Genomic DNA, 23,571 nt, shown 5'->3' on the forward strand with positions numbered 1-23,571 from the left:
TTTGTCACATATAGGAAGAAAATAGATGATAGCAAATATAAAAACAGGCTATGTAATCTAGTAATTGTACCTTGTAATTCCCACACAGGAGTTTGCATGGGGGAATTTGCATAAGGGTGTGTGTGTGTGTGTGTGCGTGCACGCATTTGTTGTATGAGACTACTAAATGTTAACACATCAAACAATCTGAAAATCTTAATTCAATTGAAATGTTACTTTAGCAATAAGGGATCGTTTAATGCTACTTGGATGCATTTCTGCCATTTTCAACACACCTGGTTCATGAAAGTATTTGTTTTTAGGGACTTTTGCTCTTACTTTGATGAAATGGTCAAATAAGGGGCCTGTTAAAGCTCTTTGTATCTGAAAAATCTCTAAAGGTCGATGCAATTTAAGTATGATAACCTTTAGAATTCAGAACAAAACAGTTAGTTATTGAACAATTGGGAATATTTTCTACAGTCTGCTGGTCTAATTTTCTTACTCTTCTGATGTGTTGCATTTGTGCTACTTCATGCCTATTATAACAGTGGATAGGCCCTAGAAACAATTTTAAAACAGGAATTCTCAGGAACCTCGGCTATAACTTGACCAGCTAAAATTAAGCTAAAGGTGTTTCCCTGCATCTTAGTCCTAGCTCAGACAAAGCCTTACTTTGTATTCTTTCAGGGAATGTGGATTGGCAGATACTGTATCTTCCTCTAACTGGAAAGTGCCTAGCACATGTTGGGCACAACATTATAAATTACTAGCAACCTGTCAAATATGGAATTGAGACCTTTTAAAATGTGATTTCTGCTGTAACTTGTTGTATATTCCTCTGTGAATATACCTTTGGCATAGTAATAGATTATCCTGTTTTAAATGGAAACTATTTTCTGCAAAGACTTTTTATTCCATACTTAAGCTGGCCCATCCAGGTTTGAAATAGTAAACATTTATTGTTGTGGTTTATTATTAATTATTTTGATTTTTTTCATGACCCAAATACTGGAGTTGAACACAAATGGAGGAGACCTTCTAGTGCTTTGTTTCCTCAACCTTTTTGTGCTGGCGACCCCGTTTGGAATAAATAAATAAATTAAAGTGTGACCTCCCTACTAGAAAATCTTGTGACCCCCTACCTTAGGCTGCGGGCTTTGGGCTTCAGCTGCCCCGTGCGGCATGGGGCTTCAGCTGTCCTGTGCGGCTCGGGGTTGAAACATGTATATTAGCTTCCCGGGGTCCCCTGTGATGCGGGGCCCCAGGCAATTTCCCTGCTTCCGACCCCCTAATGCTGGCCCTGCTTGCGACCCGCACCCCGCCCCAAACCTATTCCGTGACCCTCAGGTTCAGAATCACTGCTCTACTGGGTCATACTGTAATCCGTTCCCTTGTAATGTATATTCTTCACATTGCAGAGGATTGATTATATGACACACTCCTTTCTAATCCAAATGATCCTATGATTCCTGCTGCTCCAGAACAGAATCCAGGACAGGAGAAGATATTTGATGAAGCAACCTTTCCTAACTAGGATAAAGATAGTCTTAAAATATCTAGTTAGGTCTCTGCTTTTGTGTTTTAGTGGCCTAAGAACAGACATTTCAGGGGCCAAAGACAACATAGCCCATTTGAAGATATACTGTAGTACACATATTTCTAGCATAAAAATTACCTGAATTAAAAGATATTGGTAGCCTATAGCCACTTCTAAGAATATAAATAATTACTCTGCATTCTGCTTCCTCTGGGGTTATAGAGTTTGTCATCTTAGCATTTTGCATATTTTTTTCCAAAAGGATTTTGTTTCTGACTGCCAGAATCTCCTTTCCTCGATTAGTGATTGTCACCGTGCCTCTGTGGGTCACAACTGAGAATACCAAATTCAGGACAAGCTGCTGGGAAAAAGGGCAGACATACCTCAAAACCGGTGGTTATTCTTCCATGAGCTATACCAGTCCAGCAACAAAAGTAAACTTCTGTCTCACCACACTGGCTAACAAGAAGTCAGAAATGCAGCCTCCTTAGGTATTCCAGTCCTGGATTCGACACTAGACTTAAGTGGTTATTTAAAACCAATTTAATCAAACAAATGGGTTCTTCTGATCCCAAAGGACCAACCACATACCCAGGTCAATATATAACTCAGATCTTAGCCAATAATCACACTGTTGCCAATCCTTTAGTATCTAATATCTAAAGGTGTATTTATAAAAAAGAAAGAAAGAAAGGTGAGAGTAGGGTTACCATACGTCCAGATTTTCCCGGACATGTCCGGCTTTTTGGGCTCCAAATCCCCGTCCGGGGGGAAAGCCCAAAAAGCCGGACATGTCCGGGAAAATTGGGACATGCCAGGCCGGCCGTGTGGGTGCTCGGGGGCCGGGCGGAGCGGGGCCGGGCGGAGCGGGGCCGGGCCGGCGGAGCGGGGCCGGGCCGGGCCGGGGGCTCGGGGGCGCCGGCGGGGCTGGGCCGGGGGCTCGGGGGCCGGGCCGGGCTGGGGACCAGTGATGCGGTGCCGGGGGTGCTCGGCTGGGGGGCCGGGCCGGGAACCGCAGTGCTGGGCGGGCTGGGGGTGGTCGGCCGGGGGCCGGGGCCAGCCTGGGCCGCGCCTCCTCCCCCCACACTCCCCCTTACCTGCTTCAGGCTTCCCGCGACTCAAATGTTCGCGGGAAGCAGGGGAGGGGGCGGAGACTTTGGGGAGGGGGCGGAGTTGGGGTGGGTCTGGGGGCGGGGCCGGGGCCCCGTGGAGTGTCCTCCTTTGGGAGGCACAAAATATGGTAACCCTAGGTGAGAGTTAAAATTGGCTAAAAGAGTCAAATATATACAATAATTGCAAAGTTTTTGGGTCAGGCTTGTAGCAGTGATGGAATAAACTTCTGGCTTGTTAAGTCTCTGGTTGCTTCCAAATCAATGGAAGGTCCTCAGTCCTTTGGTTAGAATGCTCCCATTAGCATAAGTCCATAGTCCAGAGGTTTGAGCAGGAAAGAGGCAAAATGGAGATGTTTCCAGGGCCTTTTATAGCTTCTGCCGAGTGAACGGAAACCCATTGTTCTAGCTTGTGGAAAATTACAGGTAACAAAATGAGGTCTGGAGCCACATGGTCAAGTCACAAGTCCATGCATGCTTTGCTTAATCATAGCAGAGGCCATTACCCATAGTCTAGTTAGAATGTCCTCAGGAAAGTCCATTAAACGTAGATAGGCATCTTCCATGGTCCACTGTGAGTTAAGAGTTCTTTGATGGGCCAATCAATTTGAATAGTTCCTTCACAATGTGCTGGCTAAATGTCTTGTTGGTGTTACCACAGGAGCAAACATTTGAAATACAGTTACATAGTTAATATTCATAACTTCAGATACATGCATGATACATGCATACAAAGTGATACATGCATACAAATAGCATAATCATATTCAGCAAATCAAAACTTTTCTATTAACAGTTACTTGACACATTTTGTATAAGATTTGTTGCAATTATATAACAGTGGTAGCAACAATGATCCACCTGGCCATGTTTTAATCATATAACTTCACACTTTTAAACCTCTCGGCCGGTGCATGTAGCAAGAGCTTCTCTGCAGTAAACGGAAGCAGCCCTACAAGGAGCAGAGAGGTCTACTTAGGTTGTTTTTTTTTTTTTTTTTTTTTTTAAAAAAGCTATATTTCTCTTATTCCTCTGTACATAAAAGTGATCACATCAACTGTGCTTTGCACATATAAACAAAATATGCTACAATTCAACCAAAGATGTTACATTTCCTTTTTCTGAAATATACCCCTGGAAGATACTTAAAGGCCTTGAAAATGCTATATCTGGACATAAAAGTAATTTCTTAGGTGATACTACATTCCTGACACACGGGGAACATAATCTGCTCTACTGTTTTACTCCGCATTCTCAGGATTAAAACTCATTAATGACTGCAGCTGTTTGAGTGCCATTTTCTCTAGGCGATGTACAACAGAGATTCTGAATTCTTGCATTGATGGGGTTAATAATGAGAATTCACTTTGCTCCAGTATCTGATTAGTCTAGTTATAGGCTTTCTGGAGGAACGGCTTCTAAAGCATACTGTTGGGTATAATGAGAGTAACGTTAAATTCAGGCAAGCTGGGGATGGAACACATGTTAGGGAAATAATAATGCAGGGCAAATGGTAATCAACTGAAGATAAAGTAGCTTAAACTCAAAGCACTGCATTAAGACTTCAGTGACTGTGCAGTAAAGCGAAGGGGTTGGCATGTTTTGAGCACACTCTCTCTCGCTCTCTGTTATCACTGCGACAAGGCTGCTTGTATGCCTGCTGGGAGATTAAAGGAAAGTTGTTACAGAATATAAAGCAGAATTTAGCAGGGCATGGATAGCAATTTCCCCTTCTTCTTCGAGTGGTTGTTCATGTCAATTCCAATCAGGTGTGCGCACACGTGCACAGCAGCCAGAAAACTTTTCCCCTAGCAGCATCCGTTCGGTGGGCCTGGCCACCCCCTGGAGTCGTGCCTTCATGGCGCTCAATATAGAGCCCTGCTGACCCACCACCCCCTCAGTTCCTTCTTACTGCCAGTGACGGCTAGCTGGAACAACCGGTTGCTCTTGCTTTGCAAGTGCGTTTGGGCAGTGTCCACTCTTAGTGTTTATGGTTAGTTCTCAGTAGTTTACTAGTGTTAATTTAGTATTAGTAGTTAGAACATAAATTTCCTTTTGGGGTCTACCGCCCCACACCAACGCTTAACCCCAGCACCGGGGTATGTCCCAGTTCCCAGGGTTCAAACTCTGCAAGGACTGTGGAAAATTTATGCCTAAGAGTGACCCGCACTCTTCCTGTCTGCGGTGTCTCGGGGGGAGCCACCCGAAGGAGAGGTGCAGAATTTGCAAAAGATTTTGCCCTAGGACCTTAAAAGACTGGCAGCAAAAGCTCAAGATCCTTCTCATGGAGGCTGCATTCCGGACACAATCTGACCTGGGGTCAGCAGAACCCACGCCCAGCACTTCCTCATAGCAGTGCGCCGGCACTGATGATGCGTGAGCCTTTTCCGAGAAAGGGCTCCAAGGAGTCACAGCACCACCATGGCTCTGCCCATAGACAAACTTCTGTGAGGCACCGGTCTCAGTCCCTGGTGCCCCAGAAAAAGAAAAGGCCAGTGACGGGTTGCTTTCCCCCTTCCAAGCCCAAGGAGCTTGCAGCAGGGAGACTCGAACCGGGCCACATCACCTTGGCCCCTCTGCCTCTCAGGGTCTTGTTGACTCCTGCCCCCTTGGGGGTCCGGTTGAGTCCGAACCCTCACCACTCTCCGGACTGACATGGCAGAGAGCTCCAGCTCCCATCTACATTTGAGGCGTTCAAGGTGACTCGGAACCTTATGTGCCTCACGGTGCCATCCTCCCCATAGAGGAGGGACAAGTCATTGGTGACAGCCTGTCCTCTGATCCCATCAAGGGGCAAGCCAGCGATGATGGCACGCCAATCTCCATCTCCAGCACACCTTTCCCCGGCATGGTCCACCCACGTGGGGGAACCGCACTGGTCCCCCCGTTCCCAGCACCACTCACTGGCACCACAGGGCACCGCTCCTCTGTGGTCCTCTTTCTCGGAGACCTCAGAGTCGGAGGCAGAATCCTACCACTCTGATAGGACCAGGAACAGAAGGTCCCAGCGTGACTGCCAGCCCTATCTGGCACCGTGGCCACCCCAGTGGAAACCCCCGACTTGGTGGCCCTTCCCGACGACCTGGGCATATCATCAAGGCCAGGGACAAAACCAGGGCTTAAGGTCCAGATCTGCATTGGTAGCATCGGCTTCCTTCATTCCTCTGCAGGCATCGGTGGCACCAATGCCCGCTCTTCACCTGCGGTGCTGACACCGCTGGCATCGGTGACTTCAACGTCGCTGGCATCGGTGATCTTGGTACTGACAACATCGGCAACGACAATCTCCGTTCCGGCGACCCCGGCAGCACATGCTGCTGACGTGGCGATGCAGCAATACGAGTTACCACGTGTCCCCCCAGGCACTGAGGGGAGTGAGCAGGGCCCGTTTCCTCCTCATCCTCCCCAGATGAGACCACGGCAGGGACATTGACAGCCCCAGTCTTGGAAGACAACAGGGTCCTACAGCAGCTGCTGCGACAAGTGGCCCAGAACCTGGGGATCCAGGCAGAGGAGGAGAGGATGCAGACCCCGTGGTAGACATCCTCGCCCTCTCTGGGCCAACCGGCATTGCCCTGCCATTACTTAAGACCATCGCTGACACCATATAGACCTTGTGGCAGACTCCAGTCTGTTTTGCCCCTACGGCCAAGAGAAATGAAAGGCAGTACTTTGTTTCCTCAAAAGGATATGAACACTTATACACCCACCCACTCCCCGATTCCCTAGTGGTTGATGCAGCTAATCAGCGTGAGCGCCAGGACTACCAGGGGCCATCCCCTAAAAATAGGGATGCTAAAAAATTAGACCTATTTGGGAGGAAGGTCTACTCCACTGGGGGGTTGCAGCTCTGCATATCGAACCAGCAGGCCATCGTGGGCAGATACTCGTATAACACCTGCGCCTGGTGGCCAAATTTGCAGAGCTGCTGCCGCAGGACTCCCATGCAGAATTCTCTGCACTGGTGGAGGAAGGGAAACTAATTGCATGAGCTTCCCTACAGGGGGTGTTGGATGGGGCAGATGCTGCCTCCCGTGCAATGGCTTCAGGGGTGGCAATGAGGAGGAATTCCTGGTTGCAGGTCTCAGGTCTTCCTTGCGAGGTCCAACGGACCATTGAGGACCTCCCCTTTGAGGGTTCAGCCCTTTTTTCCAAGAAAACAGATAAGACTCCACAGTTTAAAGGACTTGAGGGCCACCCTTTGAGGGTGCAGTCGAGGATGGTGCCCCAGGACAAAAACTGGATCTACCCTGCCTTACCTTTTCGTCCCGACTATCCCCTTTCTACCATGCATGGTCCCGTATCAGTTCAGACCACTGGGTGTTCCACACAGTAGAGAGGAATTCTGTGCTCTCCCACCCTTGCATCACCATTCCCTGTCCCTCTTCAGATACCACTCTCATGAGCACCTCCTTATACAGGATATGCACTCGCTCATTTCGCTAGGCGCAGTGGAAGAGGTTCCTCAGGAGCAGAAGGGCAAGGGTTTCTATTCCCGATACTTCCTAATACCGAATGCCAAAGGTGGGCTTGGGCCCATCATAGACCTCTGAGAACTCAACAAGTTCATGCAGAAGCTCAAGTTCTGCATGGTCTCTTTGGCCTCCATCATCCATCCCTTCATTGGATCCAGGAGACTGGTATGTTGCCCTCGACTTGCCCTGAAGGACATGTACTTTCACATAGCAATAATTCTGTCCCACAGAAAATACCTTAGGTTTGTGGTGAACACCACCCACTACCAGTTCACAGTCCTCCCATTTGGCCTATCGGCGGCACCTCGAGTGTTCATTAAGTGCATGGCACTGATGGCTGCGTTCCTGCGCAGGTGGCAGGTACATGTGTTCTCGTACCTCGATTACTGGCTCATCAAGGGCCACTCCAGATCTCAAGTGGAGGCACAAGTCGACTTCATAAGAATGATGTTCGACGAACTGGACCTCCTTCTGAATGAGGGGAAATCAACGCTGTCCCCAGTTCAGAGGATAGAGTTTATAGGGGCAGTATTGGATTCAACACAGGCCAGAGCATACCTCCCGGAAGCAAGGTTTTGGTCCCTCGGTGACATCATGCAAGGTTTCAGGCAGTTCCCCACCACTACAGCAAGGAATTGCCTGAAACTCCTGGAACACATGGTGGCTTGTACCTATAAAGTACAGCATGCCAGACTCAGACTTCGACCTCCTCAGTCGTGGCTAGCGTTAGTGTATCAGCCAGTCCGGGACAGCTTGGACAAGATCGTAACCCTGCCTCGCCCGGTATTTTACTCCCTCCTGTGGTGGCTGTCTCTCTCACTAGTGACAGATGTGCCAGCCTTGGGCTGGGGAGCACATTTGGGAGACCTCAGGATACAAGGCCTCTGGTCTCAGGCGGAACTCGCTTTCCATATCAATGTCAGAATGCTGAGAGTGGTGCGTCTGGCATGCCAGACTTTGAGCCCACTTGACAGGGAGATGTGTATTAGTTATGACAGACAACATCACGGCAATGTTTTATATCAACATACAGAGGGGTGCATGTTCCTCTCCCCTCATGCTGTGAGACTTCTGTGTAGAGCACTCGATACATATGCAAGCATCGTACCTCCCTGGTGTACAGAACGTTATACGGCCATGAGTAGTCCCTTCGCCCGGATGTTGTGAATTCAGTCTTCCATCAGTGGGGTTTTCCACAGATGGACCTGGTCGCCACACAACACAACAAGAAGTGCCAGCAGTTTTGGTCCTTCCTGAATCACAGCCCAGGCTCCATTGCGGACATGTTCCTCCTCCCATGGGGAGGCCATCTCCTATATGCGTTTCCACCTATCCCTCTCATCCACAAGGTGCTCCTCAAGGTATGGAGGGAGCAAGCCTCGGTCATATTGATAGCTCCAGCCTGGCTCCGCCAGCACTGGTACACATTACTCCTGGAAATGTCCATGGAAGCCCCAGTCACCTTACCGTTCTTCCCGGACTTACTAACGCAGGATCATGGCCATCTCCAACACCCGAACCTCAATTCGCTACACCTCATGGCATGGAAGCTCCATGGCTGAACCCAATGGTGGTCTCCTGCTCGGACCCGGTTAGACAGGTCCTCTTTGGCAGTAGGAAACCTTCCACGAGGGCCACCTACCTTGCCAAGTGGAAGAGATTTTCAATCTTGTTGGCGCAGCACCTTTGGTCCCTGACGCTCGCTTCTGTACCACTTATACTGGACTGTCTTCTCCATCTCAAGCAGCAGGGGCTGTCCGTGTCATCAATAAGGGTTCACTTGGCCACCATCTCTGCCTTCCACCCAGGCGCAGAGGGCCGCTTGGTCTTTGCTAACCCTATGGTCAGCCATTTCCTTAAAGGTCTCGACAGGCTATACCCGTGTGTCCGACAGCCTGTCCCGGTTTGGGACCTTAATCTGGTCAGATTCATGGGTCCGTCCTTTGAACCTTTGGCAACATGCGACATGCTCCCTGCCCTATCTCTCATATAAGGTGGAGTTTCTGATAGCGATAACCTCAGCCAGGAGGGTGTCTGAGCTAAAGACTAACATCAGAACCGCCTTACACTGTGTTCTATAAGGACAAGGTTCAGCTCAGGCCTCCAAAAGTTGTCTCCCAGTTTCACATCAGTCAGGACATCTTCCTCCCAGTATTCTATCCTAAGCCACACTCGAGTGACAGGGAGCAAAGGCTTCACTCATTGGATGTCCACAGAGCACTAGCCTTCTACATCGAGAGAATGAAGCCGTTACAAAAGTCCGTCCAGTTATTTGTGGCAGTGGCGGACAGAATGAAAGGTCTTCCTGTCTCTTCTCAATGGCTTTCATCATGGATCACATCCTGCATCCGTGAGTGCTACAACCTGGCAGGTGTACCTGCTCCCCTGATCACTAAGCCTGCACCAGGGCTCAGGCCTCTTCAACGGCGTTCCTGGTGCAAGTTTCCACCCAGGAAATCTGCAGAGCAGCAACGTGGTTCTCCATACACACTTTCACTACGTAATCACCCAGCAGGCCAGAGACCATGTGGCCTTTGGAAGAGCAGTGCTCCAATCAGTGGACGACTCCGACTCCATTTCCTGAACTTGGGGCTTGTGAGTCACCTGGTTGGAATTGACATGAACAACCACGCAAAGAAGAAAAAACGATTACTCACTTTCTTGTAACTGTTCTTTGAGATGTGTGGTTCATGTCCATTCCAGTACACACCCTCCTATCCCTCTTTCGGAGTAGCCCACAAGAAGGAACTGAAGGGGTGGTGGGTCAGCAGGGCTCTATATTGAGTGCCATGAAGGCACAACTCCAGGGGGCGCCCAGGCCAACCTGACGGATGCTGGTAGGGTAAAAGTTTTCCGGCTGCCATGCACACACGCACGTGTACGCACACCTGATTGGAATGGACATGAACAACACATCTCGAAGAACAACAGTTACGAGAAGATTTCTTCTGGCAGCCAGATTCCTGTGTCTATGTGGAACCTCGATAAACTTTGTTTTTCAGTCTGAAGGCTAAGTTAAGTTTAATGTGTTAGAATATCTTGAGAATGCTGTAGTAAACGCTATCAAAGTGTTTTGGTCAAAAATTGTATTTACCTTAAAATTCTTGTGATTTATTGAGGAATATAATCCATATCCATTTTATTTAATTTAAAATGGCACGTACTGACTGCAACTTTTCAAGAAACAACTATGTCAGGTGTAGTAAGATTTTTGTTCTTAGTTTCTGCAGGCTATGCTTTTATTTATCCTTGATAATCTAACCGCAGCAATACAGCTGGGAGACCATGAGGCTCAGGCATTGTAATATCCTATTGCAATGACTTCCAGCAATGCCTATCTATAGCTTGCAGGGTTTTGGCAGCATGCAGCAGCACTTCTCTTCCCTGGGGTAGTAGGCTATACCTCTCTAGCACCTCCCTTGGGAAGAAGGTTAGTGCTGCTTCTGTCTCTAACAGTCTGAGGAGAGCACTCCGGCTGTGCTGTTCAGGGAGTCTTACCCCTTTGGTGGAGGGTTGGGGGGGAATTAAAGTAGCCCAAACAAAACAAAAAAAGTCAGTATACTTTCACAGTTCACAAAAACCAGAGTCCTAGGCTTTTGGGAAGCCAAAAACAAAAAAAGAAAAGAGAAGTATTAGACCTTCTCCTTTCTGAGAGGGCTTGGGTAGCTTAGGCTTCCAAGCTGTTTTCCTGGTCAGCAACCCCTGCTTCTAGAGGTCAGGGTGTCCTCCATTACAATCCTGCTCCTTCCGAATGCCACAGTGCATGCACTGTCCAGGTATGGGATCCTCCCTTTTAAGGACCCACCCATCTCCAGATATGATAAACTGCAGAGGTGGGGATTGAGGTTGATTTTTGTCTAGAGGAGTTCTTTAACTCCTTTCGGAGCAGGGTATGGATCTGCCACTACATCTGGGTTCAGCAGCAATCAGTCCTGGTAATCCCACCCTGCATTCTCAGCACTGAGTATTTTCTTGAGCCTTGTCCTAAGTACTTGTGCTCTCTGACATTGCCTGCCTTTTAAAAATTTCACCATTGTACCTGAGGCCAGCAATTGATTGCATTTTCACCAGGTTGAGGGAATCACTCACCTTTGCCAACTATTTTATCGAGATCTCTTTCCAATTTTAAGAAACACTTGCATTTTTTCTTTTTCCAAAGTGTTATCAGGGTGGATTGATTTTAAACCAGAGTCATGTAAATCACCAATTCGATTCATGATTTAAATCAGTAAACAGGAAACCTTGATTTAAATAATTGATTTTAGGAATGTTGTGCATTTGTACTTTTTAGTTATTTTCCTAAAGAAAGGTTGACAACATTAGTTTGTAACCATTAAAACATGTTCAGTTGCAACTAAATAGTTTTTACACTAAATTTGGTGCTGCTTTTTACAAATTTGGAAGATAGACTATATCTATACACATTTGTTAAATCAGTTATATAGCTTAACTTACATTTATTCGCATTCTTAATTTTTACATTTCACTATGTTAGAAAATGATGAATAATGCATTTTTTATTTACTAGATGGTTAATTTTTTACTTGTGTTTTGTATCAAGCTCCAGTTAGATGGGAATGTGAATGCAATTAAAATGCAAAAAAAAAATAATAATAATTGTAAAGTTATTTTAATTAGTTAAATAAAATCACCTTTAATTTTGCTAGATAAATAAGAAAAAAGTTTATTAGAAGTTTATCAAAACATGTTTTCCATTTAAAGCTGATTTATTCAACAAAGGAAGTATTATCTGCAGTTAGTGAATTGAACTGATTTTTTTCCTGTCAACACGTACTTCAGTATTTTAGAACTAGTAGATCTCATCCTCTCACACCTAATTTTTATTCAGAGATTAGAAGAGAAAAACAAACTTTCCTGCTTTTTCAAATTCCTATTGGGTTTTAACTTTGAATGAACTAGTCATTGAACAGAACTAGTTAAATAAACTGACATGAAGAAAATATTCTCTGCACCTGCAGAAAAGATTATCGTTTCAACAAACTGTGGTTTCAGGTGCTTCGCCAGTGGCTTCCACCAATCGGTGATTCAGCTTTCTTTAGAACTTTGGCAGTAAATATATACTGCTTAATTTTTTTTAAATTATATAAATTATGTTAATATATTAAAGTTTAAGCTTTATAGGTTGTCATAATTTCAAATTTAATTTTAAAATAGAATTTTAAAAATAAACTTCTTTAATTTACTTAAAAAATCAGATTTAATTAAATTAATTTTTATATCTTAAAAAAAATTATTCTTCTTTGAGTGCTTGTTCTTATTGATTCCATTCTAGGTATGCGCATGCCCACGTGCGTGGCTATCAGAGATTTTCCCCCTAGCGGTATATCTAGGGTCAACTATAGCACCCTCAGCCGGTACGCTGCTGGATCTTTTGGTAGCCGCCCCACTGCAGCTACCCTCTGGCCAGACATGCTGTCCCAGACCCACGGCAGCCTTCTGCACCCAAACCTGGTGGTGTTTCACTTGACAGCATGGCTATGGCATTGCTGAATGAGGAGGAATGCTCAGCCAATGTCCAACAGATCTTGTTTGGTAGCAGAAAGCCCTCCACCAGAGCGACCTACCTGGCCAAGTGGAAGAGGTTCATGTGCTGGACCTCTGACCGGGGTATCCGGGCTGAGCAGGCTTCGCTGCAGGCAATCCTGGACTATCTTCTGCACCTCATGCTCCACTCGACTAGGGCTCAGGCTTCATCGGCAGCCTTCCTGGCCCAAGAATATCTGCTGGGCTGCTACCTGGTCATCTATCCACACGTTTACGTCTCATCATGCGCTTACCCAGCAAGCCCGAGACAATGCTGGCTTTGGTAGGGCAGTGTTGCAAGCCACACGACCATGAACTCAGAGCCCACCTTCAAGGATACTGCTTGCGAGTCACCTAGAATGTAATCGACATGAACAAGCACTCGAAGAAGAAAAAACAGTTACCTCCTTTCATAACTGTTGTTCTTCAAGATGTGTTGCTCATGTCCATTCCATTACCTATCCTCCTGCCCCTGTGTCAGAGTTTCTGTCAAGAAGGAAGTGAGAGGGCGTAGGGCTGGTGGTGCCAAATATACTGACACGTGAGCGCGGCACTCCAGAGGACGCCACAGCCGACCCTATGGATACCGCTAAGGCAAAAATCTCCAATGGCCACGCATGTAGGCGCATACACACCTAGAATGGAATGGACATGAGCAATACATCTTGAAGAACAATTACGAAAGGTAGGTAACTATTTTTTTTATCTACACTGGTTTTCATTTTTGACCATTCTTGGACCTTTTGAAAAAAATAAAGCCTTATGCTAAGAGACTAAGATTCAGTTCTATTTCATTTGAAATTGGTGCACAACTCCCACTGACTTCAACAAAAGCAAGCCTGATGTGTGTCTTCACATTAATGCTCTGAGTTTTAAGAACATATTTGAAAAATAGGCCTGCATTCTTCATATGAGATTTAATCTTGTATAACCCTTATCCCACTGCATTTACATTTCAGATTTTTAATCTGATGAAGTTTGATAGCTATACTCGCTTTCTGAAATCCCCGCTTTACCAAGAATGCATTCTGTCTGAAGTAGAAGGTCGCCCTCTTCCTGATCCACAACGTGTTCCCGGCAGCCCCACATCTAAACATAGTATCAACTCAGAGCGGTCCCATATCTCAACACCAAAAAAGGTGACTTTTGATTAAATTGTTACTTTTCTGAAAACTAAGTTCTTATCCATAGCTGAACTTCTCCGACCCCCCAAATTTGTTGGAAGATCAACAAGAATGTGTAGAAACTAATGAGTGTTCATGTTTACTGGTGCTGACAAAGTATATAATTGCCAAGTCTTAATGTACAAATTGTTTTGTTTGTCGATAGGTTTTTATCCATTCTAATAGAAGTTACTAACTCCCATTTTAATATAATTTTATTTATGTATTGCCTAAATAAACACATTTTGTTCTATAGCTAATGAAATGAGGTAATTATACTTTATGCGCCAATTCAGAAGTTGATTTTGATTGAAGTCCATAATTGTTAGGAAACTAAGTTCTGGTATTTTCAACTGCAGGTAGCCAGTTAAAATTCAGCGAGGGTTAGTAGTGAATGCTAGTACAATTATGGGGTGCTTTCAATGACCTAGGTGGCGTGAGTTGGTAATTTCAGTCAATGGTAGGGTTAACATATTTAAAAAATAAAAAAAGAGGACACTCCACGGGGCCCTGGCCCCGCCCCTTTCCCAACCCCGGCCCCGCCCCCCAACCCCACCCCTTTCCCGCCCCAACTCCGCCCATTCCCCGCCCATTCCCCAACGTCCCCGCCCTAACTCCCCCTCCTCCCTCCCAGCCATGCGAAAAGGGCTGCCCAAGTGCTACCGGCTTCACGGTTTGCCGGGCAGCCCCCAGACCCTATGCCCCCGGCCGGCGCTTCCCCAGCGCAGCTGGAGCCCGGGAGGGGAAGCACCCAGCCGGGGGCGCAGGGTCTGGAGGCTGCCCGGCAAACCCGTGAAGCCGGTAGCACTCCGGCTTCGGGCAGCCCCCTTGCCTCTGGATCCCAGCTGCCGGCCAGGCACTTCCCTTCCCGGGCTCCAGCTGCTCTGCTCCTCCCCTCTCAGACTTCGGCTCTGTTTAAGAGCCAAGCTGCCTGAGCCAGCGCTACTGGCTTCAGGCAGCCCCCCTTGCCTCCGGACCCCGAGCCGCCGGAGCAGAGCAGCTGGAGCCGGGCAGGAGAAGTGCCCAGCCGGCGGCTGGGGTCCAGAGGCAAGGGGACTGCCCGAAGCCGGTAGCGCTGGCTCGGGCAGCTTGGCTCTTAAACAGAGCCGAAGTCTGAGAGGGGAGGAGCAGAGCAGCTGGAGCCCGGGAAGGGAAGTGCCTGGCCAGCGGCTCGGGGTCCGGAGGCAGGGGGCGCTGCCCGAAGCCGGTAGCGCTGGCTCGGGCAGCTTGGATCTTAAAGTCTGAGAGGGGAGGAGCGGAGCAGAGCAGCCACGGGAGGGGAAGTGCCCGGCCGGCATTTTCCCGGACATGTTTGGCTTTTCGGCAATTCCCCCCGGACGGGGGTTTGATTGCCAAAAAGCCGGACATGTCCGGGGAAAAAACAGACGTATGGTAACCCTAGTCAATGGACAATTGGACAATTGCCTACATCACAAAACCCACCACTGCTACTGTCTCAAAATATCCTTGCTATCCATCCAGTAGAGCGGTCAAAGGTTAAATAAGGTTGGAAAATGAACTTCCCTCTCATCCTTAGAATTTATCCCTTTACTACAATAGTTTCCAGCTTCTGATCCGTAAGGATGACTGTGTTAAGAAAACTCGTATCTGATGATATATATAAATTGAAAACTACCTATGAGCCACGTTCTGAGATTTTTAAACTGAAATGATTGAATCAGTCCTGTTACTACAGGGCCGAAGTAGGGGACACTGAGCAGCAATTCTCTACAGTTGATAATCAGGACGTCACCGGGTTGGCCATCTGGTGCATTGAAGGGGAGAGAGGAGGGAGCTTTGGCTGCTCCATTGTCTGTTCCCCTGACAGGTTGTGGGAGCCCTAAGGAGTGCATGATAAGCATGACCTGAGCATCAGAGAGCAGGTAGCAAAAGACATCCTCCTCCACCACACAACCCTAGAGAGGTGAAGGGGAGGAGAAGTTGATAACCAAAATCCAATTACAGCTTCCTGATTCTCTGCTCCGACACAGGTTGGAGAATATTCTAGGAGTTGCTCTAACTTGCACCAACTGACAAAGGTCTCCAAAGGCAGCATGCTAGCAGGATAGCCAACATGCTCCACCCACTCCTCCCTATGCCCTTCACATCCTTCTGCACCAGGAGTTTTGGGAAGATACATATAAGAGTTGACTACACTAGGTCTCTTGCCTGTTTGGGATTCCCTTATACCTGAGGAATCCCCAGCTGGAGACTTGTAGGTGGTTTCTGCTCTCTTTGTACTGCCTGAGCAGAGAAGCAGAGAATTTGTCCCTAAACCTTGACTGTTGCCCTTGGATTTTTGAAATAATATATTTGACCTTCAAAGTGAAAAGGTTATTGCTGTAGAATATGATTTATGCATGTTGGTTAGGGAAATGTGGGAAGTTTGCTTTTCTGATGCAACTATTCCATGGAAAAAGAGAGGACTTAAATTAATCTGGTATCTTTCAGAAGAAATAATTTACACCTGCATCCCACATGAAATAATAATAATAATGAATTAATAATAAAAAGTCTTACCTGGAAAGCTAGAATTCCTGGCAGTGACTGGTTGTGTGGGCTGGCAACTGATGAATTTACTCTTTGAATATCCTGGCCTGTTTTCAGCCAAATCCTTCATGTTGTTTAAACACTTTTTATTATAAAATTTGTCTAGATAAATTAAAAAAAAACAAACAAACATAGTCTTTGGAAGCTTTAAAATTTTTTTAAATACTTTCATAGGAATCAGAACTTTGCTCATTCTTATTTCCACAATCATTGATCACCATTTTAAAATTTGAGATTTTATCTTTGCAACTAGATAACTTTACCACAGTATTCATTATTTAGTTGTAAAGGTAATTTTTAACTTTTTTTTTTTTTGTCAGCCACTGTATTTTTGGGACATCCTCTATTTTATGGATAGAGGTTTTTTTTCTTTTAAATTCAGCATTTTAAAGAATATTTTAATGTGAAAAAGATAAATACTCATTAAAAGAAAATGTAGGCATAACATTATTAAAAATATATCTACGTTAATACTTTTCATCGACTATTATTTGTTATACATAAGTAGATGTTAGTTAAGAAAAACATTATCAGATACCTGTATTTAATTTTAGTTTATATTTCAAGCCTAGGTAGATTGCTGTACAGTATATGAAATTCTATATTTTTTTTAAAAACCAAGTAAATGAAAATCCAATAACCCTTTTAAATCATTAGTTCTCTAGCTGTAGTCCGTAGACTGCCAGTAGTCTGTAGAGAGCTGATTAGTCACATTATGCTGGTATTTCTCTTTGTTTCCAGCTGCGTCACTGTCCCAATATTACTTTTCCATATAAGCCATTTTTGTTGTTGTGCTGGCATGTTATTTGATTACCAGTCGCAGGGGAACTGGCGTACATAATAATGAGAAGGCAAAAAGATAATCAACCAGACCCTCACTCTATAATATAGTCCACTTTTAGGAGAGTTTGAGAATCCATGCTTTAGACAATATGTTTGCAAGAGTGCTCCAGCTAATATTTTATCTGTGTTTTGATGATAGTTAATTGGAAAATCAAAGTCAGGAAGGTCCTTAAATGAAGAATCTGGAGAGGAAGATGCTGAGAAGAAAAAAAAAGGGACATTTTTCTCCTGGTCAAGAAGTAAGAGTGTGGGGAGATCGCAAAAAAAAAAGGAAAATGATGACTACCAAAATGGTGAGTTTTCAAGTCCTACTTTGTTGCAAGATTGCTTCAGCAATAGACAGAATTGCTCCCACTGTTAACACTCAGCAAGGAATCTATACCTCATTACTACACATGACCTGGAGCAGATTTTTAATGATCTGCTGAGCTGTGGCAGAGGGAAATGGTCATGTCCTGCGCCACAATAGCCAGGAACAGTCATGGAACTAGGTGGAGGTCTGTAGACAAAAGTCTGGGGAATGAGAAATTGGTAGCATTAAAGGCTTTCTACTTTGATATTCTGGACCAATGGGATTTCCCTCAGCTGTTTAAACATGCTTTCACCAATATCCAAGAGGGTTTTTTTCTGTCCACCTAGCTGCACTCTCACTGCAAGTTGACTCTCAGCCTCTCTTACATTCATATCCTACCTTGGCCTTCATGGGGGAGTCAAACAGCTATATATAGAAATAAAGCCATAGGTGGCTATGCCCAAGTTCATTGAATCAGAGTGATGAGTGCTTTGTTGTAGAAACCTAGTTTACAGATAGGGAAATTACTTCTCTCTACAAAAAACAAAACAAAAAAATCCCTTAAGGAGGCATAGAGGAACAATTTAGGGAGGGAGAATGAATTCCACAGGCGCAGAATGTTACTAAAATACAATCTAATTGGCAGAGATTGGGTTGTGTAGCCTGTTCATTCAACTGCTAGTCAGTCAGTAGCTTTTGTTGAGAAAATTGTAGATCTTGTATGATGCAACATTAAACTATTTTTAGATAAATGAGGTCTGGGCTAATTGCACTGTGTTTGAAGTAATTTCTATTAGTGAGAATATTTGCATCTCTGTAGTTCACTGAAATGAAAGAGCACCACATTTTGGCAACTGCAGAGGCTTGCACAAAGCAATTAACAGGCAAACAGTTTTAAAAAATTGCAAAAACAAAACTACAAATTCTGAAATCCACTGCAGCAGTCAGCTACTTTAAGACACTGTGTTTACTGTTGTCTCTTCTTCCTCACCATCTGCCTACCATGGTTCTTGAAAAAACCTTGTGAGCTGTACAGTTGATGTTGGGGGGCCGTGTACGTGAATGAGGGCTGCAGAATCAGATACTAAGGTTATAGACCTAAACTTTAAGAAGTGACAAGGGATTGAGTTCTCAATTTTTGGGTGTCCAACTTGAGACACCTTAAAAGAGCCTGATTTTCCGGGATCTGGTACTCACCTTGAAGGTATTGTAAATTGGTAGTCACTTTTTAAAATGTAAGCAGTCACCTCCAAGAACAGGAACCGTGTCTTTTCATCTGCTTGCAAAAAGCCATGAACACCTGTAGTGTTATATAAGCAATAAATAATTAAATTTAAAAGATGTTTAAATGTTCAGCATGTGAAGATAGTACAAGGATTTGGAATTTTTCTTTCCCAGATCGGAAAATGAATATTCTAGTCAGATGACTTGAGGTTTTGAAGCATCTTTAATGAATAGTAAAACCAAGTATTTTTACTTATCACTCTACTTTTCCCACTCTCAGATTCTATGCATACCAATGGACTATTTTGCAGACGTGAATCACAAGGCTCCATGTCATCAGCTGCAAGTCTTGAACTGGTAAGGGCCAGCTCCTTAGAATCAAATAGTATGAGGAATGAAAAAAAAGGGGAGTGATTGTTACCTAGGAAATAAATAAAATTAAATAGGATATCTCCATTAATTTATTTTATCTCCTAGAACTGGAAGGGACTCTGAAGGTCATCGAGTCCAGCCCCCTGCCTTCACTAGGAGGACCAAGTACTGATTTTGCCCCAGATCCCTAAGTGGCCCCCTCAAGGATTGAACTCACAACCTTGGGTTTAGCAGGCCAATGCTCAAACCACTGAGCTATCCCTCCCCAAATCAATAATAGCCCAATTTTTCTGCAATAGTATAAATAAATAAAATGTCTATATGTCTTTGTAAATTTCATATTCTTTTTAGACTGAACTTTTAAAAATATTTTATAGCTATACCCATTTTGTGAAATAATAAGGGTCTGGTTGTTTAAACAGGTTGTCAGATGAATAGTTAAATTTTTTAAAGAACACTGTTATAGTGCTATTTGTGATCCTAAATGATCTTGCTTATAATGTAAAGATAAATATCTCTTTTATGTATTTTATATACCTGTTTTTTAAAATTGTCCTGCCATCTCCAAGCTATCCTGTCTCCTAGCTACCCCAACTTTCCTGTTTCTTTGGACATTATAATAAAAGTTAGCACTTTTATAGGGTCTTTCAAACCAAGGACACTAAAGCCCTCTACAAACTGACCCACCTTGCCTCCCAGCTACTGCAGCTCTTAAGCTCTGCTATGAACAATTGCCTGTTGAATTGCTCTTTGGGTCCTCTTCCTCTTGACTATATATGAGTTTGAACTCATTTCCTTGATGCCCTAAAGCTGCGTATCCCTCCTCTCTCTTCTCCTGGTCACTATAGCTTGACTCTGCTCCCAGTGTTTGAGGGATAAAAGAGTGAAGCATTCCACAGCAGCATTTGCAACTAAAACATTGCAACACATGGTCATATGTGGAGAAACAAGAAGTGAAGACACAGTAGTTATAAACAATGTAGTTCCATCTTCACAGTCCAAGCTGAATGAAATGCACAAAGTAAACAATATCATTGATGAAAAGTAAACTTAAAATTTAATATCACCCTAGATTTCAAGTGAATTTTAACAAAGCGTATAAAAGAATATAATTTTAAAATATCCCTTTTTATCCTGACAGTATCCCTTTGACTTACAAATTTGATTCTAAGAATCATACAGATTCTTGTTGATATATGTGATGCTAGTGGGTAAACAGAGAAGTAAACCTTGCAGAGCCATATTTGTAGCATCTATTTAAATTGAGTGTTTATTAAATACTTCAAAATATTACCTTGTAAAAACAATGTAATGGAGTTGTCTCTTTTGATACTTTGTGTGTACTAGGATGATTTTTCTGTGGCTATAATTAGGGCCTTACCAAATTCACAGCCATGAAAATCGCATCATGAACTGTGAAATCTGGTTTTCCTCATGAAATCTGGCTACTGTAGGAAGGTTGCGGTATTGACATCCTTATTTCTGTGCTGCGTTCAGAGCTGGGTGGCCGGAGAGCTGTGGCTTCTGGCCAGGCACACAGCTCTGAAGGCAGTACCACCAACAGCAGCGCAGAAGCGAGAGTCACATGGTATGAGAGAGGGTCATTACTTTTGGGGGGGAGCAGTGCCAGCCTTATAGGTGGGCAACTGCCCATGGCGCCCTGGTCACGGGGGGCACTGGACCCGGGGTTGGGCTGGGGCACCCCAGCTGGGGGCTCCTACTGTGCACTGGGCTCTAGCTGCTAGTCCCAGCCAGGCTAGGGAGGGACAGGACTTTCTCTTCCCACTCCCAGGGCCAGGTCAGACCCACCTCCGGGATCTTCTCCCGGCTGCAGGAAGCTCCATGAGTGCTGGCTGGGAGCCAGCTCTGAAGACAGCCCTGCTGCTAGCAGCAGTGCAGAAGTAAAGATGGCAATATCGTGACCCCCTACAATAGCCTTGCGACTTCCCCCACGACCTCTGTTTGGGTCAGTACCCCCACAGTTACAACACCGTGAAATTTCAGATTTAAATATCTAAAGCCGTGAAATGTAAGATTTTTAAAGTCCTCTGACCATGCAATTTACCAAATTGAACAGTGAATTTGGTAGGGCAGTTCCCAGCAGTTCCTCCCCCAGTGGTTGCAGGGGGATGCTGGCCGCTTCCAGGAGCAGAGCGTAGCCAGGGCTGGTAGGGAGCCTGCCTTAGGCTTGGTCTACACTAAACCCCCAAATCGAACTAAGGTACGCAACTTCAGCTACGTGAATAACGTAGCTGAAGTCGACATACCTTAGTTCGAACTTACCGCCGTCCAGACGCGGCAGGCAGGCTCCCCCGTCGACTCCGCGTACTCCTCGCGGCGAGCAGGATTACCGGAGTCGACGGGGAGCACTTCTGAGTTCGATTTATCGCGTCCAGACTAGACGCGATAAATCGAACCCAGAAGTTCGATTGCCTGCCGCCGAACCAGCGCGGTAAGTATAGACAAGCCCTGAGTCCCACTTTGCCTCTGGAGGGGAAGGAGTTGATCTGCAGGGCCCACAGACCCCTGGGAGTATGCTCGGGGACGCCCAGGGGTCCGCCGACCCCAGTTTAAGAAATGCTGCTCTAGTGGAAACTTCAGGGAAGGCAGTGTGCTCCTGCTTTCCCCCTGGTCCGAATTCTCCCTCCGGGGGTGGCTGCACTTAAAGTATGTTTAGATTTGTGAAGTTTGGTCTGTGGTAGTGTCTTTGTCTTAAATTGAAATAGTTCTAAAAAAATTACCTGGTAATAGAAAGATTTTGAAGGAAGGGTAAACCTCAAACATGGTTAAAAGTGTGTTCCCTTGCTTTATTTGATTTGTTGGACTGTAATATTGTGTGTTTGTTCTTAACTTTCATTTTTGTTTCTGACAAGTCTGATGCCTCTCGGTTATCTGCATCTGTACCTGATAAAGAGAAATCCTCAAAATACTGCTGTATAAACCTTCCAGATGGCTCGTCTTGTAAAATGGTTGTTAAATCAGGATTCTCAGTCAAAGAGATGTTATCTGGGCTCTGTGAGAAACATGGCATTAACATAGCTGCAGTAGACCTTTTTTTAGTTGGAGGAGACAAGGTATTGTATGTTCCTATACTTTTCTTAAAAAATTCAGACTTCCTAGTCAGTTTACTAATGTGGGATTATTGATTATTTAGGGGAATACTCAACCTCTTTGTATTCAGACTTCACATTGACGATAAGGGGATTTGTGTGTGTTGCTCAATGGAAAAATATTAGTGAGATCATTACTGGAATATTGTGTCCATTTCTGATACTACATTTTAAAAAGGATATTGAAAAATTGGAAAGGGTTCAGGAGAGAGCTACAAGAAGATTTGAGGTCTGGAAAACATGCCTTAGAGGGAGGAGATTAAGAACTTCAGTCTGTTTAGTGTGTCTAAGAGAAGTTTAAGCAGTGACTTGATAACAGCCTACAGTATCTACATGGAGAAGAAATTCTTGATAGACAGCTCTTTACTCTGACAGAAAAAGGCATAACAAGATCCAGTGATTGAAAGCTGAAGCTAGACAAATTCAGATCAGAAATAAGGTGTATTTTTTTTTTAACAGTGAGGGTATTTAACCATTGGAACAATTTATGAAGCGAGGGGATGGATTCTCTATCATTTGAAGTCTTTAAACCCGAACTGGATATCTTTGTAAAAGACGCTATGGTTCAAAAAAGTTATGGGCTTGATGCAGATTTTGTCTTGTGTTACGCAAGAGATCAGACTAATGATCCTAATTTACTTGTCTTCCTTGTAAAATAATCTTTTTAAATCTTTCTGCCAACATTATTTTGTCGTATTTTCTGATGTATCATTCTGTTTGTTCACCCCCTTATGTTTAAATGCCCAGGCCTTGTATGAGATGCTGAGAACTCTCAATACCCATTGACTTTCATGGGAGTAGGGAATTGCTAAGCGCCTCACAGGATTGGCCCCTACATCTTTTGGAACTATCCAGAGAAAAAGAGAATCATGTTGCTTGCTGTAAATTAATACAATAATAGCTATACACACAAAGCTTAATTGTTCTGTCTCTCTTCCTTGGCTAATTTTAAAATTGCTTTTTTTGTTTTGCACAGCTGTTACATATTGTTAAATGATATATAACAAGTGACATGTTCCCAATTTAACATATTTTCTCTTCTTTTGTTCCAACCATATGCTCTATAGCCACTTGTATTGCATCAAGACAGTAGCATCTTGGATTCTCGGGATCTACGTTTAGAGAAACGTACTTTATTTCGGTAAGAGAAAAATATTATCTTTTTGTGATATTTTACACTCCAGCTAATGTAAATGGGCCAGAATGCATTCTGAGTTATGTCTGTGGAATAAAATAAAAATGAGTGTAACACAGAATAACATTTGGTATGCTGTGTCTGTTTCCCTGTCTGTAAAATGGGAATGTCAGGCTGCCTAGAGTGCCCATGAACATGTGTGCCAACCTCAGGGCAGACTATTACAAACCACAGT

The 23,571-nt window shown here is 44.6% G+C and overlaps 1 protein-coding gene across 3 annotated transcripts in view; it reads left to right on the top strand.

The window, feature by feature from the left end:
- The window catches only part of RGS12 (regulator of G protein signaling 12), a 180,449-nt gene that overhangs the window by 125,057 nt on the left and 31,821 nt on the right, over positions 1 to 23,571 (top strand). For all 3 annotated transcript variants that reach the window (XM_054030685.1, XM_054030686.1, XM_054030687.1), the window contains 5 exons: positions 13,607 to 13,786; positions 17,343 to 17,496; positions 19,000 to 19,076; positions 21,965 to 22,165; positions 23,269 to 23,342. In XM_054030685.1, coding sequence (XP_053886660.1) covers positions 13,607 to 13,786; positions 17,343 to 17,496; positions 19,000 to 19,076; positions 21,965 to 22,165; positions 23,269 to 23,342 — 686 coding nt within the window. The remainder of the gene's footprint in view (positions 1 to 13,606; positions 13,787 to 17,342; positions 17,497 to 18,999; positions 19,077 to 21,964; positions 22,166 to 23,268; positions 23,343 to 23,571) is intronic.

This window comes from Malaclemys terrapin, chromosome 5, assembly GCF_027887155.1.
Source record: "Malaclemys terrapin pileata isolate rMalTer1 chromosome 5, rMalTer1.hap1, whole genome shotgun sequence".
Classification (NCBI taxonomy): domain Eukaryota; kingdom Metazoa; phylum Chordata; order Testudines; family Emydidae; genus Malaclemys; species Malaclemys terrapin.